The sequence below is a fragment of the Cyprinodon tularosa genome, unplaced genomic scaffold (assembly GCF_016077235.1).
Source record: "Cyprinodon tularosa strain WSP-4 unplaced genomic scaffold, ASM1607723v1 ctg218, whole genome shotgun sequence".
NCBI classification, from domain to species: domain Eukaryota; kingdom Metazoa; phylum Chordata; class Actinopteri; order Cyprinodontiformes; family Cyprinodontidae; genus Cyprinodon; species Cyprinodon tularosa.
The window spans coordinates 700,338-721,630 of record NW_024038814.1 but is presented as its reverse complement, the minus strand read 5'-3'; the positions used below and the strand labels follow the sequence as shown (position 1 = coordinate 721,630).

The following is a 21,293-nucleotide window of genomic DNA, read 5'->3' as shown; positions in this document are numbered from 1 at the left end:
GGATGAATAAAAGCTTGGGCCTAAATGCATGCAACATATGACTATCTGCTTTTCCTAGTAGAGTTTAGCAGCTGAACAGCAGAGGGAATAAAGGAGTGTTTGTATCTGTTGGTCGGAGCTGGTGGATATTTTAAACGGGAACCATAGGGTTTTAATATAATGCATGATTGTTCAAGAAGGTTGTGCCTTTTTTTGGTTTAAATCTATTTTGAAAAGAGTTTCTAGAAAGGATGGGGAAGTTATTCTGGACTCTATTTAAATCCAGAGAAGTATAAACGCCTTGACATGATGGATATCTGGGAACTGTGTGTGGGAAACAAACGACACAAAATTAAATAATTTTATTAAGTCACAACCTTTGATGCCGTTTTAAATTTTTATTTGACAAACAGACCTTTATTTTAAAAAATAAAATTTTTTCCTCTTTTTTTTTTTCTCTTAGTTGAAAATTTTTTTTATATTTTAAAAGCTAGAAATGCAAATAAGCTGCTGGTTGTTTAAGATGGCAACACATTTTCCTATAGCAGATATTTAACAAAACTTAAAAAAAAAAATCCTGCAATATTTTGCTGTTCTATTTGGACTGAGCGTAAAATGGCTTTTTAGATATGAAAGTTCGCAGACCGCTCCTGTAGTTCAAGCATCAGACTGTTTAGGAAAAGACTCAAACTGGTTTATATGAGATGAAAGGAGGGCGAGGAACATGAATCTGCTCTCCTAGTCACTGGAGATGGTGTATAAATATTTCTGTATTTGTGGTCTATTTGGGCTAAGAGTAATACACGTATGGATGCAGAAGTGTGTTTGCACATGTGAATGTTTATAAGTATATCAATAATTATATTTGCTCACTTAATGGACTTTTTTTTTGGATTTTTTTTTTTTTTTTTTGGAGTAGTACGTATGCACCCAGGATAATTGATCAATGATAAGGACAATACTTGGAGAATGGGCATCATTTGAATAAGTTTCACTTCTTCAAAGCCACTTTTCCCACATACGCTCTAAATTACGGTATATCTTTCATTAATTATCCGTAATGTTTCAATGTGTTAAATTAGTCCTGTTATTAGATTATCTGAGATATTATTCAATCATTCCTCTCTAATCTGAAGAGGTTCAGGTAATCTAAGCAGATATTCATCAGTCATGTTCAGCTGAATAGATTCTAAGTAGTTTTTATTTTCTGGGCAGAGTTTATTTTTACTGCAGTAAAACATAAATATGAAATGAGGGAAATCATTATAATCAACAGAGAGAAATCAGTTATGATAAACCCAGGCAGTAGAGGCTCCTTATCATGTTGACTCGCTTTCAGTCGATGGAGAAGAAATAACTTCTCCTCCTATGGTGTGATAATAATAATACTAATTGAACTTTATTAATCTCACACTGGAGAAATTCACCTATGCATTTAACCTATCCCCTTGAGAGCAGTTGTCTGCTGCTGTGCAGGAGTGGTGCTTGAACTCAGAACGCCATGCCCTAACCTCTAGGCCGCCACTCCCTCAATACTCCCTTTTGCAGCATGAATATGAGGCTTTTCCTCCAGTGCTAATCTAGTTTGAACCTCTGCAGCTAATGTGGTGATCTGTTTCCTACCGTGATGTATTGTAGCTTCTTAGTTTTATGTTGCCATCTGAATGTGACGATGTTGTTTTCTTTGTGCCTTTGTCCTCCTTCAGTGTAGCAGTAAGTCAGTCTGCGTGTTTCTCGTGGCCACCTACACTGACGGACAACCCACAGAGAACGCCGAGTGGTTCTGTAAGTGGCTGGAAGAGGCTTCCACCGACTTCCGGTACGGGAACACCTTCCTCAAAGGCCTCCGATACGCAGTGTTCGGCCTCGGCAACTCGGTCTACGTTGGTCACTACAACACGGTCAGAACCGGGAATTACAGTAAGGTCCTTTATAATAAAACAGAAAACAGTTAAACACCTTCATCTGTTCTGCAGGTGGGTAAAAATGTAGACAAGTGGCTGTGGATGCTCAGTGCCAAAAGAATCATGAGCAGAGGAGAGGGCGACTGCAACGTGGTGAAGAGTCGAAACGGTAGCGTTCAGGCAGACTTCCAGGCCTGGAAGGCAAAGTTCCTGAGCCGCCTGAAGGCGCTGGCCAAAGGTGAGAAGAGGAGCTGCAAGGATGAAGGTTGCTGCAAGAATAGAAAGAAACATGGAGAAGAAAAGGAGCAGAAAGCTGTGATGCAGGAGAACAGCTCCGAGGTAACAGAAAACATCTTTCTGTTTTATGAGTAACTGTGAAGATAATGCATTGTTTACGTTGCTTAGGAGACTTTTTGAAACTGGTGATTTCTTATATAACAGCTCCTAAACCTGAAAGGAGGGTTTGGTAGAAAAATGCATTAGTAACTAATAGTTTATATAACTGTTTATAGACATTCATTTTGTATGCACTGCTGCTTCACAGCAAGAAGAATCTGAGCTCAAAATAGTTTAACTTTCCAAGTTCTTCTTTTTTTTTAAAGTCGTACGGAAGTGTGTAATCTTTCTGGCTTAAACTTGTATATAAATGTACTCTTTATCAGACTATATTGTCCCAAAATTTAGAAAATTTCTATTTAAAAAAAAATTCTGTCTAAAAATCTGTGTTTTTTTCTCGTTATCTTATGCAGGTCAGTTAGTTATACGTCAGCCTGAACACTTAAATTCAGTCAATCATATATCAATGGTCATCTGCCAATTACATTTTTTCGGTCATAGCATCTTGATTCATATGTCGCAGCTAATATACGCAACGGTTTAAATAAGAAATAAGAATCATTTCCCATTGAGTTCCGTCCCAGTGTTCACGGGGATGGACGTCTTTGTCTTCAGCACGCGTAGAGCTAACAGAACTGGCAGCGTTGCGAGGCAAGGGCTCAATCATGTACGGCTGTAAGCCTTCTACACCAAACCAAGCTTCTGCCCCCCTGGCGTCCTCTTCCACAACAACTTATTCCCCGCTTTCCTCCTCTAAATAAAAAATGTATGACAGAAGAGACTCATCCACGACCTCCGACACTAAACTCTCCTCCTCTTGCATGTTTCCACTGTCCATAGCGTTCCTTGACAGTGTCCTTTCTAAGTCGTCAATTTATTGCTAGTAGGTTCCCAATGGAATTTCCCATTGGGAACCTACTAGCACTAAGTTGCTAACTGGTTAGCAAGATGCTTCCGACAAACGGCCACAATCAAACTTGCTTGCGAACCTTCCGCCACAACAATCCTGCCCCCTTACAAAAACGACCAATCACATTCACTTTATTCACTCGTGTAAATTTCTGCACCACTCAGGAGAATTTGGAAATGCAACGGTTGGAACAGCCGTTTCACTACGACTTTAAACTGTTTGTCCTATTTGCACATGACCTTTTATGTCATACCTTCAGGTGTTATTCACAAAGTGTCCCCAAACCCTTTCTTTACTGTCACCAGCACACTATAGTGAATTTTAAACCTCTTTGGGGCTTGAAAATGTTAATTTTCCACTGTTAGTGTGGAGCTTTGTACGCCATGATGAGCCAAACATAACAGACTGATGAGCATTCTCTGCTGCAGAATGCAGACTGCTGCTTCACACAATAAACTCAACACTTTTACTGAGATGTTAAAAAAGATGTAAACTCATAAGACTTGAGTTAATATACAGCAAATGGTTATGGTCTAATTTGATGATTATGTCAGCTCGTTGCTAAAAGCCCTAAATATTTTCTTCATTAAGAGGAGCCTCAGCATTAGTCTCATTATTCCCTCCAAAAAGATGAGTAAAATCTGATAAAAACTCAGAAACTCTGTTAATTTCTCTTTTATATGGTTTAAGAATAACTATAAAGTCTAAACAGTTTAAACTTGATCTTGTCAATAAGCTCCAGGGTGGCCGTAGACAAACAAATGCAATAAAAAAATCCTGCAAACAAAAAAGTCCTAATCCAGACATTTTGAATTGAAAAAGGTTCAGGGATGGGATGTGAAATGTCTTCAAACTTGGAAAACAAAGTCCAGTTGATTGTTATTGTTGTTAACGTATTTAACTTTTTTGGAATGCAAACAGAAAAATGCTGCAATCAGTAAAAGTGGAAGCAAAAACTGGAATCAAAACAATAAATGCAAACAATAAATGCTGCAGAGAGAAAATAATGCACTCACTTACATATTTGCACCCTGTTTCGTCAGTTGCTGCACGTTTTTACCCTTCAGTCAAACCATCTCTCTAATATGAAGCATTTCGGGGTTTTTTAATCATTCACTGACTTTACACAATTTAGATTTTCACATTGTTTTGTATTTGCAAGCACTTGTCATTCACATGAAGAGACACAGAGGATCAGTTGTCATGGTAGCGGGCTTCACAGAGGGTGCAGCTCTTACAGAAATGTGACATTCATTCAGAATCCACAGGATCCTAAGTGAAGAAACTTTTAAAAAGCTCCACACTCTGTGTTTGGTTGAAGACACAATAAGATAATATTCAGTTTTTTTTCTCGTTTTTGTTTTTTTAATTCTTTTTCTTTTTAGATGGATCTGATTGAATCCAGCAGTGAGGAGGAAGAGTCTGTCCTGCCAGATGAGAAAGCATCACGATCCGTGGTAGACGTGGAGGATCTAGGCAACATTATGAATAACGTCAAGAAAGCAAAGGTTAGGCTTCATCTGCAGTTAAAACGACACCTCATTTATGCTGCACGTACCTTCACCATTGATCTTTGCATCAGTGAATATATCAGACTGTCTGATGACCAAGCTGATAACTCAATTTATGGCATTTCTTTGTGAATGTATACAACATCAGATCCATTAAAGACTGTATCCCAGATGTAAGAAAATTAACAGATCGGCAAACAGAACTTGAACAGTGTTTATGAGTAAAGACAACCAACAAGGCCTAAACCGTTGAGCTGAAGCTACAAAGTGCAGATGAAATGACTCCTAGGCTAACAGTGGGTAAAATCCTTTCAGATCTGCATTATGGCACAAAATACACAGATCTTTAATTTTTAACCAATAGCATCTCCCATTGAGTGTCTTTTCTATTTTTATTAGTTTTCTATTAGTTTTTCAGTTGGACATTACAGTTAGCAGTTCTGAGCGTAGACTGATCAAGTCTTGCCTCCAATTTGTTCTACATTTATGTAAATGTAAACAGAGTAGAGGTTTGTACAAATGCATTTGTTTTAGTAGTAGTGAGGATTTTCTTCTGGTTCACCCAACTGATATCTTCACCATTCCTCTTCAGTTTTAACATCTGCCTGATTATAGTTTCCATCAGAAAAAAATGTTCATCCTTCACATGAGTTAAAGTAGTTGTATAATCACCCAGGATACAACTACACTTGGTTCTATGAAAAGAAAAGAAAAAAAAGTCAAACTGGACACACTCGCAGTTGGTATATGCTGCATTATTTACATCCTAATAAATGGCAGCCTTTCTAAAATAAAAAAAATATACAAAAATGACAGAAAATGGCAAACTAAACTGTGTTAAGTGCAAAAGCCTGCTACTGTGGAATGTCAATGGATTTTGTATTGGGATGGTTGTGATGCCAGGTGGGGGTGGGGGGCCATGAACTGCACCCATGCACAGACCACCCCCCTTCATCAAAACCAATTCTGGACAGTATAGCGACTCTGCTGGGAGAGGTAGCTAGTAAGAAGTTAGTTAGTGTCATCTAATTCAAGCCAAACTCATTGGGGAAGCTGTATAATTTGGCAAGAAGGCTAGTATAAAGTAGCCTGACGTAGTCCGACTCAATTCTAGTCAGAATATGAGTCTGATACTGCTCCATAGAGCTGTGATTATGGGGCGTGTTTCGAACGAACCAGGAAAAAAAATGCCTCTGCACTCAATTGGATAGACCTACAACCAATAAGAGCAACGGAGTGCGTGACGTATGTTAAGCGAGGCATAGTTGTTGTCCACAAAAATCAAAGCGTGCAGTTTCACGCCTAGAATAAGAAGATGAGACTTGATCGCGTTTCTCTGTTCCTCTTTTAAAATTAATTTGCTGTCGATATCTTCTAGAACAGACCTAATAGCAGAATCTACTCACCCAAACTCTCCAGCGGCAGCCATTATTGTTGTCACCCTAGCGCACTTTGGTCACGTGGTTGATTACGTTACTCTTGATCATCTGTCCATCATCGTATAAAGTCCGCCCTGACAATTTGATTGGATCGCCTGACAGTGGGCGATAATACTCGCGCTACTATGGAGCAGAGCCAGACCGAACTTCCCCGAACTCAAACCTTGTGGGCGGGACTAAGTTCTGACTGGCACCCAGGCTAAGTATAAAGGTGGTAGAAGATAACAGAAATGACTACCGTAATTTTTGGACTATAAGCCTCGACTTTCTCCCCATTTTTCGACCTTGCGGCTTATATAACAATGCGGCTTATCTATGGACTTTTACAGCTTACGGCCACTAGGGTAATACCTAAATCTATGGATTTTACCATCCACCATGTTGACGTCACATTTGCTTCAACACACAAGCATGGTAGCCGTGCACGGGGGAATGCGGAGGTCCTCCGGAAGCAGACTTCTACCGCGAGTGGTACGAGACAGAACGACAGCGAGAAAGACGGACATTAAACATAAAAAACCTGCGGCTTATAGTCCGGTGCGGCTTGTATATGTACAAATCATGCAATGTAGCTTCTGTGGCTTATATTCAGGTGCAGCTAATAGTCCCAAAATTACGGTAGTCTCCGCCACTTTACATGGAGGGAATAAAGGAAGACATGACGAACTCTGTTAGAGCTCAAATGCTCCAAAGGGATAGACTAATCAAGGAGGGAGTGTGTATGATGTGTGAGGATTTAGTAGAAGATACCAAAACACACAAAAGGGAAAAATCTACAATTTGATGTTATAATTTCCTTGTCTAAGTGTTCTGCCAAAATCCTGTTTTTTTTTTTGCTTGTCTCTGTTAAGTAGAGATTTTTCATGACATCCTGTTTAGCAACATGCTCATCTTTGCTATGGATCAACAGAAGAGTGCTTGTAAGGAGAAGTAAGAATATGCAGAGCAATGTGTGGAGGTAAAGGGTTCAAGGGTAAAATAGGAGGGCGGAAGAAGGCAGAAAAATTAACTATAAACTAGGACTGGGAGTAGTGTGAAATGCAATAGGATGGCAAGGGTGAACTGCTTGGTAGCTGGTTACAGGTTGCTTTAGTAGGAGATCTTCCTCAGGTGGTTATGCACCTCAGAGGTGTAGATCTCTACCTGAAAAGAAGCTTTATTGCCCACATTCAGGCTATTTTCAGCATTTCCATGTTAAGATCTGGAAGCCGCTCTACATTATAGAGCCTTTATCCATTCTAACCTTTACTAGTGAATAGGAAAAAACAACATGTCACTGAAGGAGAAATGGCAGATGGGTTGATAGACACCAGACCACGGTGGAGGAGAAGTGGAGGCTTGCGTAATATCTAGGACGCCCACTCCACAGATATGTGAGGAATGGGTGAGTCAAGAAAAGCAGGAAGAATATTTGAGGAAAGAGATGTTATCAGCCCCTTTTTAAAGGTTTTCATTGTGTGAAGTGGTCAAACTGAGCGAAAAGGAAAGAAATAATTTTACTTTATTTCAAAAATAATAAAACATGGGGGGGAAAAAATCTGCATTTTTCTCATTGATCTTAACTCAAAGATTCATGTAATCTAATTGATTTATTGCTTTGGGGTTATGTTGTGTTATCTACCAAAGGAAAAAAACTATACACCAAAACGAATAAAAGCATAACAATCTTGTTACTGCAGAGTTATTAAGATGCCGTTTTAGGCACATTATTGCCGTCTGAAGTACAGCATGGCAAGAAAAAAATAACATGTCTTTGAATAAAAATAGTATAAATAAGAAATTTAGTGTTTTTGTTAAATTAGGTCTCAACTTTGTGCAAATTAAATGCAGAACAGAACCAATATACTCCTTACGACAACAGCAATAATAGCTTCTGAAGAGACATTTAACATTTCGTAATATAGACTTCTCAAAGATAGTAATAGAACGGTAGCCTGACGTAGTCCTATTCAATTCTAGTCAGAATATGAGTCTGATACTGCTCCATAGAGCTGTGATTATGGGGAGTGTTTCGAACGAACCAGGAAAAAAAATGCCTCTGCACTCAAAATCAAAGGGTGCAGTTGCACGCCTAGAATAAGAAGATGAGCATGAACGATTTTTGCCGGTGTTGCAAAAAAAATAATTTGCTGTCGATATCTTCTAGAACAGACCTAATAGCAGAATCTACACACCTCAACTCTCCAGCGGCAGCCATTGTTGTTGTCACCCAAGCGTGCTTTGGTGACGTGGTTGATTATGTTACTGTTGATCATCTGTCCATCATCGTATAAAGCCCGCCCTGACAATTTGATTGTCCCACCAGATATTGGGCGAGCATACTCGCGCTACTATTGAGCAATGCCAGACCGAACTTCCCTACCTCAAACGTTGTGGGCAGGACTAAGTTCGGAATGGCACCCAGGCTAATAGAACGGTATGTCAGCCGGACAATATTTTGTAGTGACATTTTCTTGTATCTGCGTTGGCCGATACCAGCACAGATTGTCTGATACCTAAACGCGTTGGCCGACACCCGCACGCGTCGGCCGACACCCCGCACGCGTCGGCCGACACCCCGCACGCGTCGGCCGACACTCCGCACGCGTCGGCCGACACCCCGCACGCGTCGGCCGACACCCGCACGCGTCGGCCGACACCCCGCACGCGTTGGCCGACACCCCGCACACGTCGGCTGACACCCATATGTCTGTTCTTAGCCTCACGTGCTCCAAACGAAGGTCATGAGAGATGAGAATGAGTTACGCAGCTTCCTTCATGGCATGAATGGGAGGACTTTTGTTTACAGAAGTTCCATCTGGCCAGTAAAGATATTTTAACCTAACAGGGAATGGCCTTGATGAACTCAAGTTGTTTTTCCTCCAACTGTTCAAGTGTGAGAAAGTTCTTTATGCAGGGGTGGGTTGGTTCCTCTGGGGGGAGTTGGTGTGTGTTTGGACTTTTTAAGGTATAAATGTATGTACTGAAGTTGCCTCAGTCAGACCTCTATCTCTCCGTCTGAGGACCTTTTTCCTTGCAAGAAATGCCTCTTTCATCTTCCAAACCCCAGAGTTATTTATCACAATAGCTAAACAAACCTGGCTGATGGTAGTGATCACATGTGTTTGAGGCATTCTTTGTCTGTTTACTTCAATGCACCACAACTGCTTGGAAGGCATTAGGCAGAGGTTATACAGGTGCTGGTCATAAAATTAGAATATCATGAAAAAGTAGATTGATTTCAGTAATTCCATTTAAAAAGTGAAACTTGTATATTATATTCATACATTACATACAAACTCATATATTTCAGATGTTTGTTTTGTTTAATTTTGATGATTACAAATGACAACAAATGAAAATCTCAAATTCATCATATCAGAAAATTAGAATATTACTGAAGACCAATAAAAACAAAGGATTTATAGAAATGTTGGCCAACTGAAAAGTATGAACATGAAAAGTATGAGCATGTACAGCACTCAGTATATAGTTGGGCCTCCTTTGGCCTGTATTACTGCAGCAATGCGGCGTGGCATGGAGTCGATCGGTCTGTGGCACTGCTCAGGTGTTATGATAGCCCAGGTTGCTCTAATAGTGGCTTTTAGCTCTTCTGAATTGTTGGGTCTGGTGTATTGCATCTTCTTCTTCACAATACCCCATAGATTTTCTATGGGGTTAAGGTCAGGAGAGTTTGCTGGCCAATTAAGAACAGGGATACCATGGTCCTTCAACCAGGTACTGGTAGCTTTGGCACTGTGTGCAGGTGCCAAGTCCTGTTGGAAAATGAAATCTGCATCTCCAAAAAGTTGGTCAGCTGCAGGAAGCATGAAGTGCTCTAAAACTTCCTGGTATGTGGCTGCGTTGACCCTGGACCTCAGAAAACACAATGGACCAACACCAGCAGATGACATGGCACCCCAAACCATCACTGACTGTGGAAACTTTACACTGGACTTCAAGCAACGTGGATGAAGTGCCTCTCTTCTTTTCCTCCAGACTCTGGGACCTTGATTTCCAAAGGAAATGCAAAATTTACTTTCATCAGAGAACATGACTTTGGACCACTCACCAGCAGTCCAGTCCTGTTTCTCTTTAGCCCAGGCAAGACGCTTCTGACGCTGTCTGTGGTTCAAGAGTGGCTTGACACAAGGAATGCGACAGCAGAAACCCATGTCTTTCATACGTCTGTGTGTGGTGGTTCTTGAAGCACTCACTCCAGCTGCAGTCCACTCTTTGTGAATCTCCCCCACATTTTTGAATGGGTTTTGTTTCACAATCCTCTCCAGGGTGCAGTTATCTCTCTTGCTTGTACACTTTTTTCGACCACATCTTTTCCTTCCCTTCGCCTCTCTATTAATGTGCTTGGACACTGAGCTCTGTGAACAGCCAGCCTCTTTAGCGATGACCTTTTGTGTCTTGCCCTCCTTGTGCAAGGTGTCGATGGTCGTCTTTTGGACAACTGTCAAGTCAGCAGTCTTCCCCATGATTGTGTAGCCTATAGAACTAGACTGAAAGACCATTTAAAGGCTTTTGCAGGTGGTTTGAGTTAATTAGCTGATTAGAGTGTGGCACCAGGGGCCATCAATTTTGAACCTTTTCACAATATTCTAATTTTCTGATATGATGAATTTGAGATTTTCATTTGTTGTCATTTGTAATCATCAAAATTAAACAAAATAAACATCTGAAATATATGAGTTTGTATGTAATGTATGAATATAATATACAAGTTTCACTTTTTAAATGGAATTACTGAAATCAATCTACTTTTTCATGATATTCTAATTTTATGACCAGCACCTGTATAATAAAGCTGTTAGTTTAAACATCTCATACTGACCTATGGTATTATTGACCTTTATGTCTTGATTTCCTCCTCTTAACATATTTTTCCCTACATTCTGTTTTTCCTTGACCTTTTCTTTGGACAGGTTTTGATTCTAAAGCTAAATGTTATTTTTTATAAATAAATGTTTCACAGAAAAAAAAGCCCTTCTCACCTTCACAACTAACCTTTCATAGCCTGGTTGAAATTCTCCTCCATATGTAAGGCGTATCCTAGCTTTGTTAGAAAACATTAAGCATGAGTCTGTTTTTTTATTTTCCTCATCTAAACTGTTCTGACCCTGAAAATAAGATGATACAATGTGAGATCATGAGACCCAAACTTCATTTAAGTGTTAAATAATAATACACTTTTGTCATACTGTAGGTAGTTTTAATTGCGGTAGATTAAATGGGCTCATATACACTATATTGCCAAAAGTATTTGCTCACCTGCCTTGACTCACATATGAGCTTAAGTGACATCCCGTTCCTAATCCATAGGGTTCAATATGACGTCGGTCCACCCTTTGCAGCTAGAACAGCTTCAACTCTTCTGGGAAGGCTGTCCACAAGGTTTAGGAGTGTGTTTATGGGAATTTTTGACCATTCTTCCAGAAGCGCATTTGTGAGGTCGCACACTGATGTTGGACGAGAAGGCCTGGCTCTCAGTCTCCGCTCTAATTCATCCCAAAGGTGTTCTATCGGGTTGAGGTCAGGACTCTGTGCAGGCCAGTCAAGTTCATCCACACCAGACTCTGTCATCCATGTCTTTATGGACCTTGCTTTGTGCACTGGTGCACAGTCATGTTGGAAGAGGAAGGGGCCAGCTCCAAACTGTTCCCACAAAGTTGGGAGCATGGAATTGTCCAAAATGTCTTGGTATGCTGAAGCATTCAGAGTTCCTTTCACTGGAACTAAGGGGCCAAGCCCAGCTCCTGAAAAACAACCCCACACCATAATCCCCCCTCCACCAAACTTTACACTTGGCACAATGCAGTCAGACAAGTACCGTTCTCCTGGCAACCGCCAAACCCAGACCCGTCCATCAGATTGCCAGATGGAGAAGCGCGATTCGTCACTCCAGAGAACGCGTCTCCACTGCTCTAGAGTCCAGTGGCGGCGTGCTTTACACCACCGCATCCGACGCTTTGCATTGCACTTGGTGATGTATGGCTTGGATGCAGCTGCTCGACCATGGAAACCCATTCCATGAAGCTCTCTGCGCACTGTTCTTGAGCTAATCTGAAGGCCACATGAAGTTTGGAGGTCTGTAGTGATTGACTCTGCAGAAAGTTGGCGACCTCTTCGCACTATGCGCGTCAGCATCCGCTGACCCCGCTCCGTCAGTTTATGTGGCCTACCACTTCGTGGCTGAGTTGCTGTCGTTCCCAAACACTTCCATTTTCTTGTAATACAGCTGACAGTTGACTGTGGAATATTTAGGAGCGAGGAAATTTCACGACTGGATTTGTTGCACAGGTGGCATCCTATCACAGTTCCACGCTGGAATTCACTGAGCTCCTGAGAGCGACCCATTCTTTCACAAATGTTTGTAAAAACAGTCTGCATGCCTAGGTGCTTGAATTTATACACCTGTGGCCATGGAAGTGATTGGAACACCTGATTCCAATAATTTGGATGGGTGAGCAAATACTTTTGGCAATATAGTGTATATTCTATCATTATATCCAAACTGTTGGTTTTTGCTCTTTATGGGGATTTCTATGTGGCATGTTGGGAGTTGATATATCTTTTTAAACTAGTTTTAATAAAAACTCTGCTCCTAGACCCAGATAATATATGTTATTAGGCCTAATTTCTGTCTCCCCCCTTAAGATGCCAGAGTGCTGATTTTTCAAGTCTTTGATCACAAGTCATTATTAATTTTGTATAATTTGGTCACGCTGAGTTTTCAATGTAGGATGTAATTAGTTGGAGCATTAAACATTTGCTAGAGACAGCGCATAATTAGGCAAACTGTGTGACCGAGAAAATTCTGCCTGAATAAAGCGTTATGGTTAATTTAAAGCCAAAAGGCGGCTTATGTGCAGAAGTTCAGATGTTTTGGGGGAAAAAATGAATCTACCAGATGTTTGGGAGACGCATTAAATTGTATTTGCCGTCATTTTTAAAGCTGGATAAAATAGACTTTAGGTATGGGATCTGGGGATAAAATTACTTTGGCTTTTTTTGGTCCAATAGGTGATGACAGAAACTTGGCTGTTGGCAACTTGATTCACTCAGTTTCTGTTTCCAAACCCTGAAATAAGCTTAGTTTTCTTTCCCCGACAAAAGCCCTGGGTTAGATGGATTTTGGTGGCTGATAGTCAAAAACTGATCAGAAAATAACCTCAACAAGAGATTTTATAAAATCTTGTCATGAGTCCATCCAGAGTGTTCTGGGACTGAGCTTGAATCTCCTCTCAGTGGAAAGATCCTGGGAAATCTCTATTTTGACCTCCCTGATCATGCATCTACTTATCAGACATGTTGACATTTAGAAGGACCTTTAAACTGAGAGCTTTTCTTACCTCATTTGCAGCTCAGCTGAAATTAGGATAAATGGATCACTGTTAAAGTTTGTGCTGAACACAGATCTGCAGCTTTTCGCCTCAAAGGCTTGCTTTCCTGCATCCATTAGAAGCTGAGCATGGCTTCATACTCCCAAAAGTTAATCAATATTAGTCACTGGTTTTGTTTATATCCTGCAGAATGCCAGCATCTCCATTGTTGGACTAAATGTTTTACAAAAATGGTTGTGGGTTTGTAACAAAGGATGCTGATTTCCTGCCAAAAAGCTCAGTTTCATGTTGTGGGACGGTTGCCAGGTAGGAGTAGTTTGAATTGGATCATTACACCAAACTGCACAGTTTTCTTGGCTCACTTTCCCGATATAATGTCCAGAGGGAGAAAGTAGACATGAGGTAGTAAAGTATTTCAGAGTTTAGTTCATGAGCTTCAGATCGTCTGTGCTAATGGGGATTAAAATGATGGCGTTCTGTTGGAAACGGTTCTGTTGCCAAAGGATACGGAAAATTACATTCCTTCATTCACTTATTTGATTTGCTATGTGATCCTTTTTAAAATGCTCTATCTAGAACTCCATAAGTGGTGAAGTTTGAGTTTCACCTGGTTTATATTAGTATTTTTTATTTTTTTAAAGAACCTTTCACTATCTGATTATTAATCATTTAATCGAAAAAATAATGAACAGATTAATCGATTTGCAAAATAATAATCAGTTGCAGGCCTAGTTACAATTATTTAGCTTCCAAAGTGTCACTCTTCATTTAATTTAAGTGGTATTGTAATATAATACCTTAGATGTGTCCCTGATGAGAAATGATTTGAAATTATTTAGTCATTAGCAGGCGAATGCAGGCCTTAGTGTCTGGCTGAGGAGATAAATCAATCACTTGAATAAGGTGTTTAGATCCGGCAGATATAAAACCTGCAGGACACCTACCCTGGAGATGTAAATACTCAGTCATCGAAGGTTATTTAGAAGAGGTCAAGAATAAACCACGATAGGATTCGATTCGATTAATTGGTTCATTTTTTTTTTTTTTTTACCTTACAGGCTAGACAATGTTTCAAATTTGAAATAAATCAATGAAAGCTGTAATATCTTTATGCATTTTTTTGAGAAACAACAGCAAATAACAGAAGTAGAAAAGTTGCATCAAAAAATACTGCAAAAATACTGCATAAAATCAGTGCAATGAGTGCCATGCAATACCTCAGTGACGCAGACAGGAGGCCGGCTTGTTTTGTTTTTATGACCGAAATTCGAAAACAACTCTTGAAGTTTGACCTGCTAAAAGAGCGAGGTGCGCGAGAACGCTGGGATCCTTTTTCCACCTGGATCTCCGCTCTTATTGGCCTTCATGTCCCTCCGTCGTCGGATTTAACTCACCCCCTCTTCCTCACCGCCTCAGCCGTATTTAGACCCACAGTGTGTAGCACAGACCACACTTCAACATTGAGCATAAATCACAAATGTCTATATCAAGCTTACTCCAACACACTGCTGTAAGAGTATAACCAGGAAGCGAGGTAGGAGGACAAAATAGGTTTAGCGCCACCGCAGCACGGGAGGGAGAAATACGTCCAGGAGCAAATGGAAAAAAATAGACCGGAGGAGAAAAAAAACTTGAATCGATACTCTTGCGGACGTATCGATGCATCGGATCGTCGGCTGTTGGATCGATGCATCGATACAAAACGATTATTATTTACACCCCTACTAAATTAGCCTCGTGAGACCATCCTGATCTCGCGAGCTTTCAAGTTTTCACTCGCAGATCAGTCTGGAGACTCTCCGTTAAAGAAAATTTGGAGCCGTTAACCAAACGAACGTCCAATCAGCGTTGGCTTTGAGGCGGGTTGAGGTGTGACGCAACGAGAAGCGCGACAGTTCAGTCTAAAGAACATGGCGGCTTCAGCCGATGAAACTAGCGTTAGCGTTGCTATCGAGCAAGTTTTATCGGAATTAGAGTATTTCTTCACTGAAAGAAGAGCAAAACACTGCTCTGGAGGCTTTTCTCAGAGGAAAAGATGTTTTTGCTATTCTCCCGACTGGTTTCGGCAAGAGTAGCCTGGCTTGTGGTTGTGTTTTCGTCGTCGCTCTGTTAGTACGTCATATGCTTCGTTGATCTGATTGTTTTATTTGGCCCGTCTATCACCAACATAGGCCAATCAGCTAACCAGTATTTTCGCCCCTTCCCAAAATTACTTCAACGGAAGGTTTCCAGATGGATATGCGGAGCACATCCATCTGGCGGAGTCAGGTTACTATACTAAATACCTTCAATCACTATATAGAGCGGGGACTATATAGTGGACTTTAGAGTGCACTCTGTTAACTGACCGTTCGGACAGATGTGCTTTTCTCTCCCCTTTGGTCAAAGCAAATCCTATAATGCTTTGCGAGGAGAGCTCTCCGCGCAAAGCATTCTGGGATATATCTTTCTCTTCTGAGGCCTTTTTTTTCTTCTTATACAGTTGGTAGACTCTTTTTCTCTTACCAGCCTCGGCCGTTTTCAAAGAACCGCGGTGAGAAAGCTGAGCTTTGATGACTCTCTGAAAGCGTAGCTCACCACATATATATATGGCTGAAAGTGAACATGCACAGAAAAATATAGTTAACAGGACAAGCACGTAGGAAGGCCTGACGTAAACATATCACCAGAATGATTGACAATTAGGAGGATACTTTTTTTAGATGACCCACCTGGAGATAAATGATCGTCCTCTATACCTAGGAGAACTTCAGAAACCTGCAGTTCTATCTACAAATGAATCCTTAGAGTATGCAAGGATTAAAAATGATTTTACCATTTTTTTCCTAGAAAGTCCTAACTGTAAGGACATCCTTGTACTTGTTATATTCTCTCTGCTGTTAAAGTTTTTATACCTTAACTTCTTATTCATGTAGAATGTCTCCTGCAGCAAGCTACACAAATATCTGCAAACTGTATCAGGTGTAGTTTAAAAGTCTTTATGGTTTGAACATTCAGCTACATTTGCTGACACAATCCCATCTTTTTATGAGCTCTGCTGAGGCGACCCAGTGACATTTAAATCCCAATGGACCAGCTGAGAAAGTGGCAGCTGTACTCTAATTGGGAGAAGTTGTCGTTAAAACGGGTTCGTTCTTAAAGGCAGCCCCTTAATCACACCTTTCTGAAAAGTAATGTCTGCTCCTGCTCTCTGGTGGCTTTTCTGTGGATTATTGATCCTCTCCTTGTGAAACACTGGATGTCTCTGGAATGTTGAACTTTTGGTGCTTATTGCAGAAATGGAATCAGGTGTTCATCTCTCAAACTAATCGGATTTAACAGCAAAAGAAGAAACAGCTCCTACTTGTAGAAACAATTATTTATTTTATTAAAGTATGGAATGCAAATTAGGAAAAAATCAAATTTTGAAAATTGTTAGGCCATTATTTGTTGTACTTAACCTTTGTTTTCCTCTATTTTGTCCAATTTAGACCACACTTTCAGAACATTTGCCTCTTTTTAGGAGTGGACATAAAGCCCAGTTAAAGTTCTTGCAACTTGCATTATATTATACCATCTATGGTTACCACTCAGGTAATTTAATTACCTACTAAACATTGACTCCGAGCAGTTTTGTTGGGACTGCAGAATTACGCACATTGATAGTTATATTGCATGTCTCAATGTTGTATTTAATAGAACCTTTAATAGTCATTAAGCACTTTTTTTTTTAAGTTAACTGAGTTTAGGTCTTCATAAATAACCTTCTAATATCTGGAAAAACATGCATCAAGGTTTCCTAAAAGAGTAAAGTGAAGCTAAAACTGAGCCATAAAGCACAGAAATGCCATAAAACAGTCCGGTTCTTTCAAACTCTGTTTAATTTGTCAAATAAATGTAAGCTATTGGAAGCAAAATCAGTAAGCAATGTAACTCATAGAACCGAAATGTTGGTCATAAAATGTTGTTTAAAAATAAATAAACCTACAAGGATGCTAAAGAAAAGCAAGAAGGATTAGTGAATTATTACATTTTTGGGTGAACATGGAATCTGATACGCTGATTCCAGTTGTGACAATCTTGAGATTCTCCAAAGCATCCAACTCAGCTATGAAAAGTTTAGTATAATCCCAACACATGAAGCTAACAGTTACCCTTAAGGAATAAGACTAGAAATAAATAATATATATAGGCTTATGTCCTTAGTGCAGCTCCCACTGGTTTGAGTGCCGACCAAATAACTTTTACAGCCCCTCTCCTAATCCCATTTCCTTTCTGCCAACTTTCAAAATAATAAAAATAAAAGGCTAATAGTGCCTAAAAAGAATAACTAAGTCAAGGTTTTGCATTTCTTTCAGGTTAGGAAGGAGGATCAGGTAAACGGCCAGATGGTGAAGCTGTCCAAACTGAACGGAGTGTCAAAGACTGAAGGTGAAGAGGAAAGAAGAGAGATGATCACCCCTGCTCTAAGGGAAGCTCTGACTAAGCAAGGTAAGAAGAACTTTGTTTTTATGAAGGAGAAGTTAAGAATATAAAAGGTTTAAAGAGGTTGCTGATAACTGAAAAGGGTGTTTAAATGTTAAAAACAGAATAATTTACTAAAGTGGTTTTAAATCGGCTAGAAATGGTCAAGCAGAGTGTCGAGGGGTTTTGCTAAAATCTCTGTTTTCTTCTAAAAATGTGTTAAAGCATTTGCGTGGGGAGCTAGGAGGCGGAACCTGATGCTTCAGTTATACGGCCTTTTTCAGCATCTTGAGGATAATGGATGATGCACTTGTTTGACTCTATTTGCGCCTGTTAGAATACATTTGTGTTAAAATACTCATAAGAGGATGGAAATAAAGCACTAGTCAATACTTGAAGTGAAATTTTTCATTCACAACTCTACATTAGTAATTATAAAGGTCCCTAAAAATTGTTGAAAAGCAGCCAAATATTTTAGACATTTTTTTTATAAGAACGTTTTAAGATATTTTTAGGAGGAAACCTTTTAGCTTTCTTTCTATATTGGAATAACAGTCCTTGTTTGAAAAGCAAACCCTCCAGAGCGCATATGTGTTCATAAATATTCATCATTATTCATTTACAGCAGTCATTTAAAACAACTATTCATTAGGTTTGCAAAAGCATCTGTTGCACTTTCGAAGGAGGATATTTTGTTCAAACATTAGGGTTTCCTCCATTTCTTATTGTTTTCTGTTTTTTCTTTGCCCTTAGCAAAAATAGGGCTATTAGTGAAAAGAAAAAAAAATGACTTCATAATATCTTTAATGACTCTTAAAAACCTCCCTGTTTGCCTGAAAACAAAAAATATAATTCTTCTGGAAAAAAGTCTCATAATATAATGACCAACAGTGGCAACAGCTGCTTAGCCTCCAAAACAGGCAGAAGAAATTAAAACATACCTTTAAGGTTGCATTCATCAAAATGATGTAAAAGATGTTTTACTTATGGTTATGTTGTTATCATTTGGACTGAAAATAAAGTGGAACAATTTATTTAAATAATTATTCAGCCCTAACCCTACATTTTAGACAATTACAGAGATTTAATTTGCAATAAATCCACATTTCCTTGTGTGTGGTTTTCCATTTATAAAACTAGTGTGATTTTGCTACCATTAGCGGCCTTTGCAGGATCATGAAGTAGTAAGACTTTCTCCATCAGAGGATTGGGTTTCGGCAATTATCATATAATTTGTTGATATCATCTATACATTTATTCTCATGAGAAGAATTTAGATTTATTGTTACAACAGTAAAGTAAGATAAGTAATTTTTGAAAAAAAGAAAATGGCAGAATTGTCTACATTTGACTTTTGTGGCCTGTACGTTGGTAGATGAGGTCCGAGTCAAATATGCCCAATAATCCCAATTCTCCCTTCCATGCCATGTCTGCTTTGGTTCTGTGACCACATCACAGGGTCTATCACTGCAGTGGTGGGTCCACTTGAACCCTTCATTCTGCTGAGACATTGGTAAAACTCAGATTGAAGAACTGCATAAGGAAGCAAGAGACTGAGGCTGACCACTATTTTATATCTCACTTTCTGAGTTTTATCAAGCACTCTGTAGACTCAGATGCTCATTAGGCTACTAAGGAAAGAGGTAATTTGTTGATAATTATGTTTCAGATAATCAGGTGGAGAAATTACATCTTATTTGATTCTTTCTCCAGTTGCTTAAAGCTGATTAAAAGCGCTGCACAAGGAATTTAAAAAGAGTACGCTGTCTGATGATAGTTAATGATGCAGTGCAGGGAAGTAAACATCTCATTTTATTGGTGCTGATTGCAACAGAACATTTCTGACCTTACAACTTAAAGTGCCAGTTAAACTCACCTGTACAGTTGCTCTCAGGTTGGTACGCAGTTTATGACATAATTCAACCAGAATCAGTCAGATTGTTGGACGACTACTCTTCACTTCTGAATCACAGCCTGGCCCATTTGAACAGAATTTGAGGCCATTCTGTCCCCGAAATACAGTTATTTAGGAATTACTGTTTTGCTTTAACCCTTTTATGTATAAATTCTTATTAATAATTATGTATTTTTCCTACTTGTTGCCTGTGTGTATTCTCAGTCTTTTGGGTCATGGGAATTGCAACCAGGCTTAAATCTGAGGCTTTCACTGGGACACCGAAACTTGTTTATAGAAATCCTTTTCTGTGTCGGTTTAGCCATATTGTTTTTAAGCTATCCTGCTAAGAGATCTAATCTAGATCCATTTTTAATTTTCTAACAGAAACCACCAGATCTTTGTGTCAAGTTTTCTCTCATTTCAAATATTTTTGTGATGCCAAATTATTTTTAGTGTGCTCCCCAGTCTTTTGGAAGAGAAGTAAGCCCACAGCATCATACATTCTCCACCATACTATCCCTCTCCAGGCCTGGTATTTTCCACTTCAGTTGCTTTAAACTGCAAATTTTTGCTCTGATTATGCAGTAGATATGAGTTGTCTTCAAAATGCATCCATAGTTTCCTAATTGGCATCCGTCCTTATCTTTTTCCATTTTGTGACCAAAAGATGTGGGCCTGTTTGGCTACATTCACACAGCATCCTGAAGTGACCCAAATCCAATTTTTTGGCCCATATGCGACCTGGATCTGATCTTTTCCTGGCAGTCTGAACAACACAGATCCGATATTTTTTTCCGTTGTGACCCAGGCCACTTGGCTTTGTGGTTCTGAAAACGATATGAATTAGATTTTTTCAAATGCGACCTGTGTCTGAACGTCCAGGTCGCATTCATCCGACCTTAACCCCATTAATACCCGACAAAGGTCACTATTCTGGGTCTTGCTATGAAGAAGCAGCAAGAAAAACAACAACCACGGCAGACGATGATGCAGAGAGTAGTATTTATGTTTAACCATCTTGAAAACATTGAGTTTTTATGGTTGGGAATCGCTAGATGTGCTCCGGCACTACCATCCATGTTGACGTCCGTAAACACAGAGCCACTGGCCTGTGACGTCATTGTGTCCTCTACTGCGCATGCGGGGCACTTGCATTGTATGTCTGCAGTTCACACAGGAGATCACATACAAGACGCACATATTTGGAAATGTGAACGACAACACAAAAAAATCGGATTTCACAAAAAAGTTGGAATTGAGCATCAAGGCCTGCAGTGTGAACGTAGCCTTTGATATGTGTTATATTTATACCAATTGAAATCATAGCTGTAGGTTTACGCTGAACAGTAAAAAGAAGTAAAACATAAATTAATAAAAGGCCCAGTTATATTTTTATTTTAAAGGAAGAAGTGATTCTGGTAAAATATATCTAAACATTTTTTTTCCTCCAGCTGAATACATTTGTTTTAATTTAGGTCAGATTTTTGTTAAAAGTTATATATATATTTTTCTTCCTCCTTATGCAGTATGTCATCAGTTGTGA

General features: G+C 39.5%; 1 protein-coding gene across 2 annotated transcripts in view; it reads left to right on the top strand.

Moving 5' to 3' along the window:
* The window catches only part of tyw1 (tRNA-yW synthesizing protein 1 homolog (S. cerevisiae)), an 82,383-nt gene that overhangs the window by 1,012 nt on the left and 60,078 nt on the right, over positions 1-21,293 (top strand). For both annotated transcript variants that reach the window (XM_038285963.1, XM_038285962.1), the window contains exons 5-8: positions 1,686-1,880; positions 1,956-2,222; positions 4,515-4,637; positions 17,748-17,880. In XM_038285963.1, coding sequence (XP_038141891.1) covers positions 1,686-1,880; positions 1,956-2,222; positions 4,515-4,637; positions 17,748-17,880 — 718 coding nt within the window. The remainder of the gene's footprint in view (positions 1-1,685; positions 1,881-1,955; positions 2,223-4,514; positions 4,638-17,747; positions 17,881-21,293) is intronic.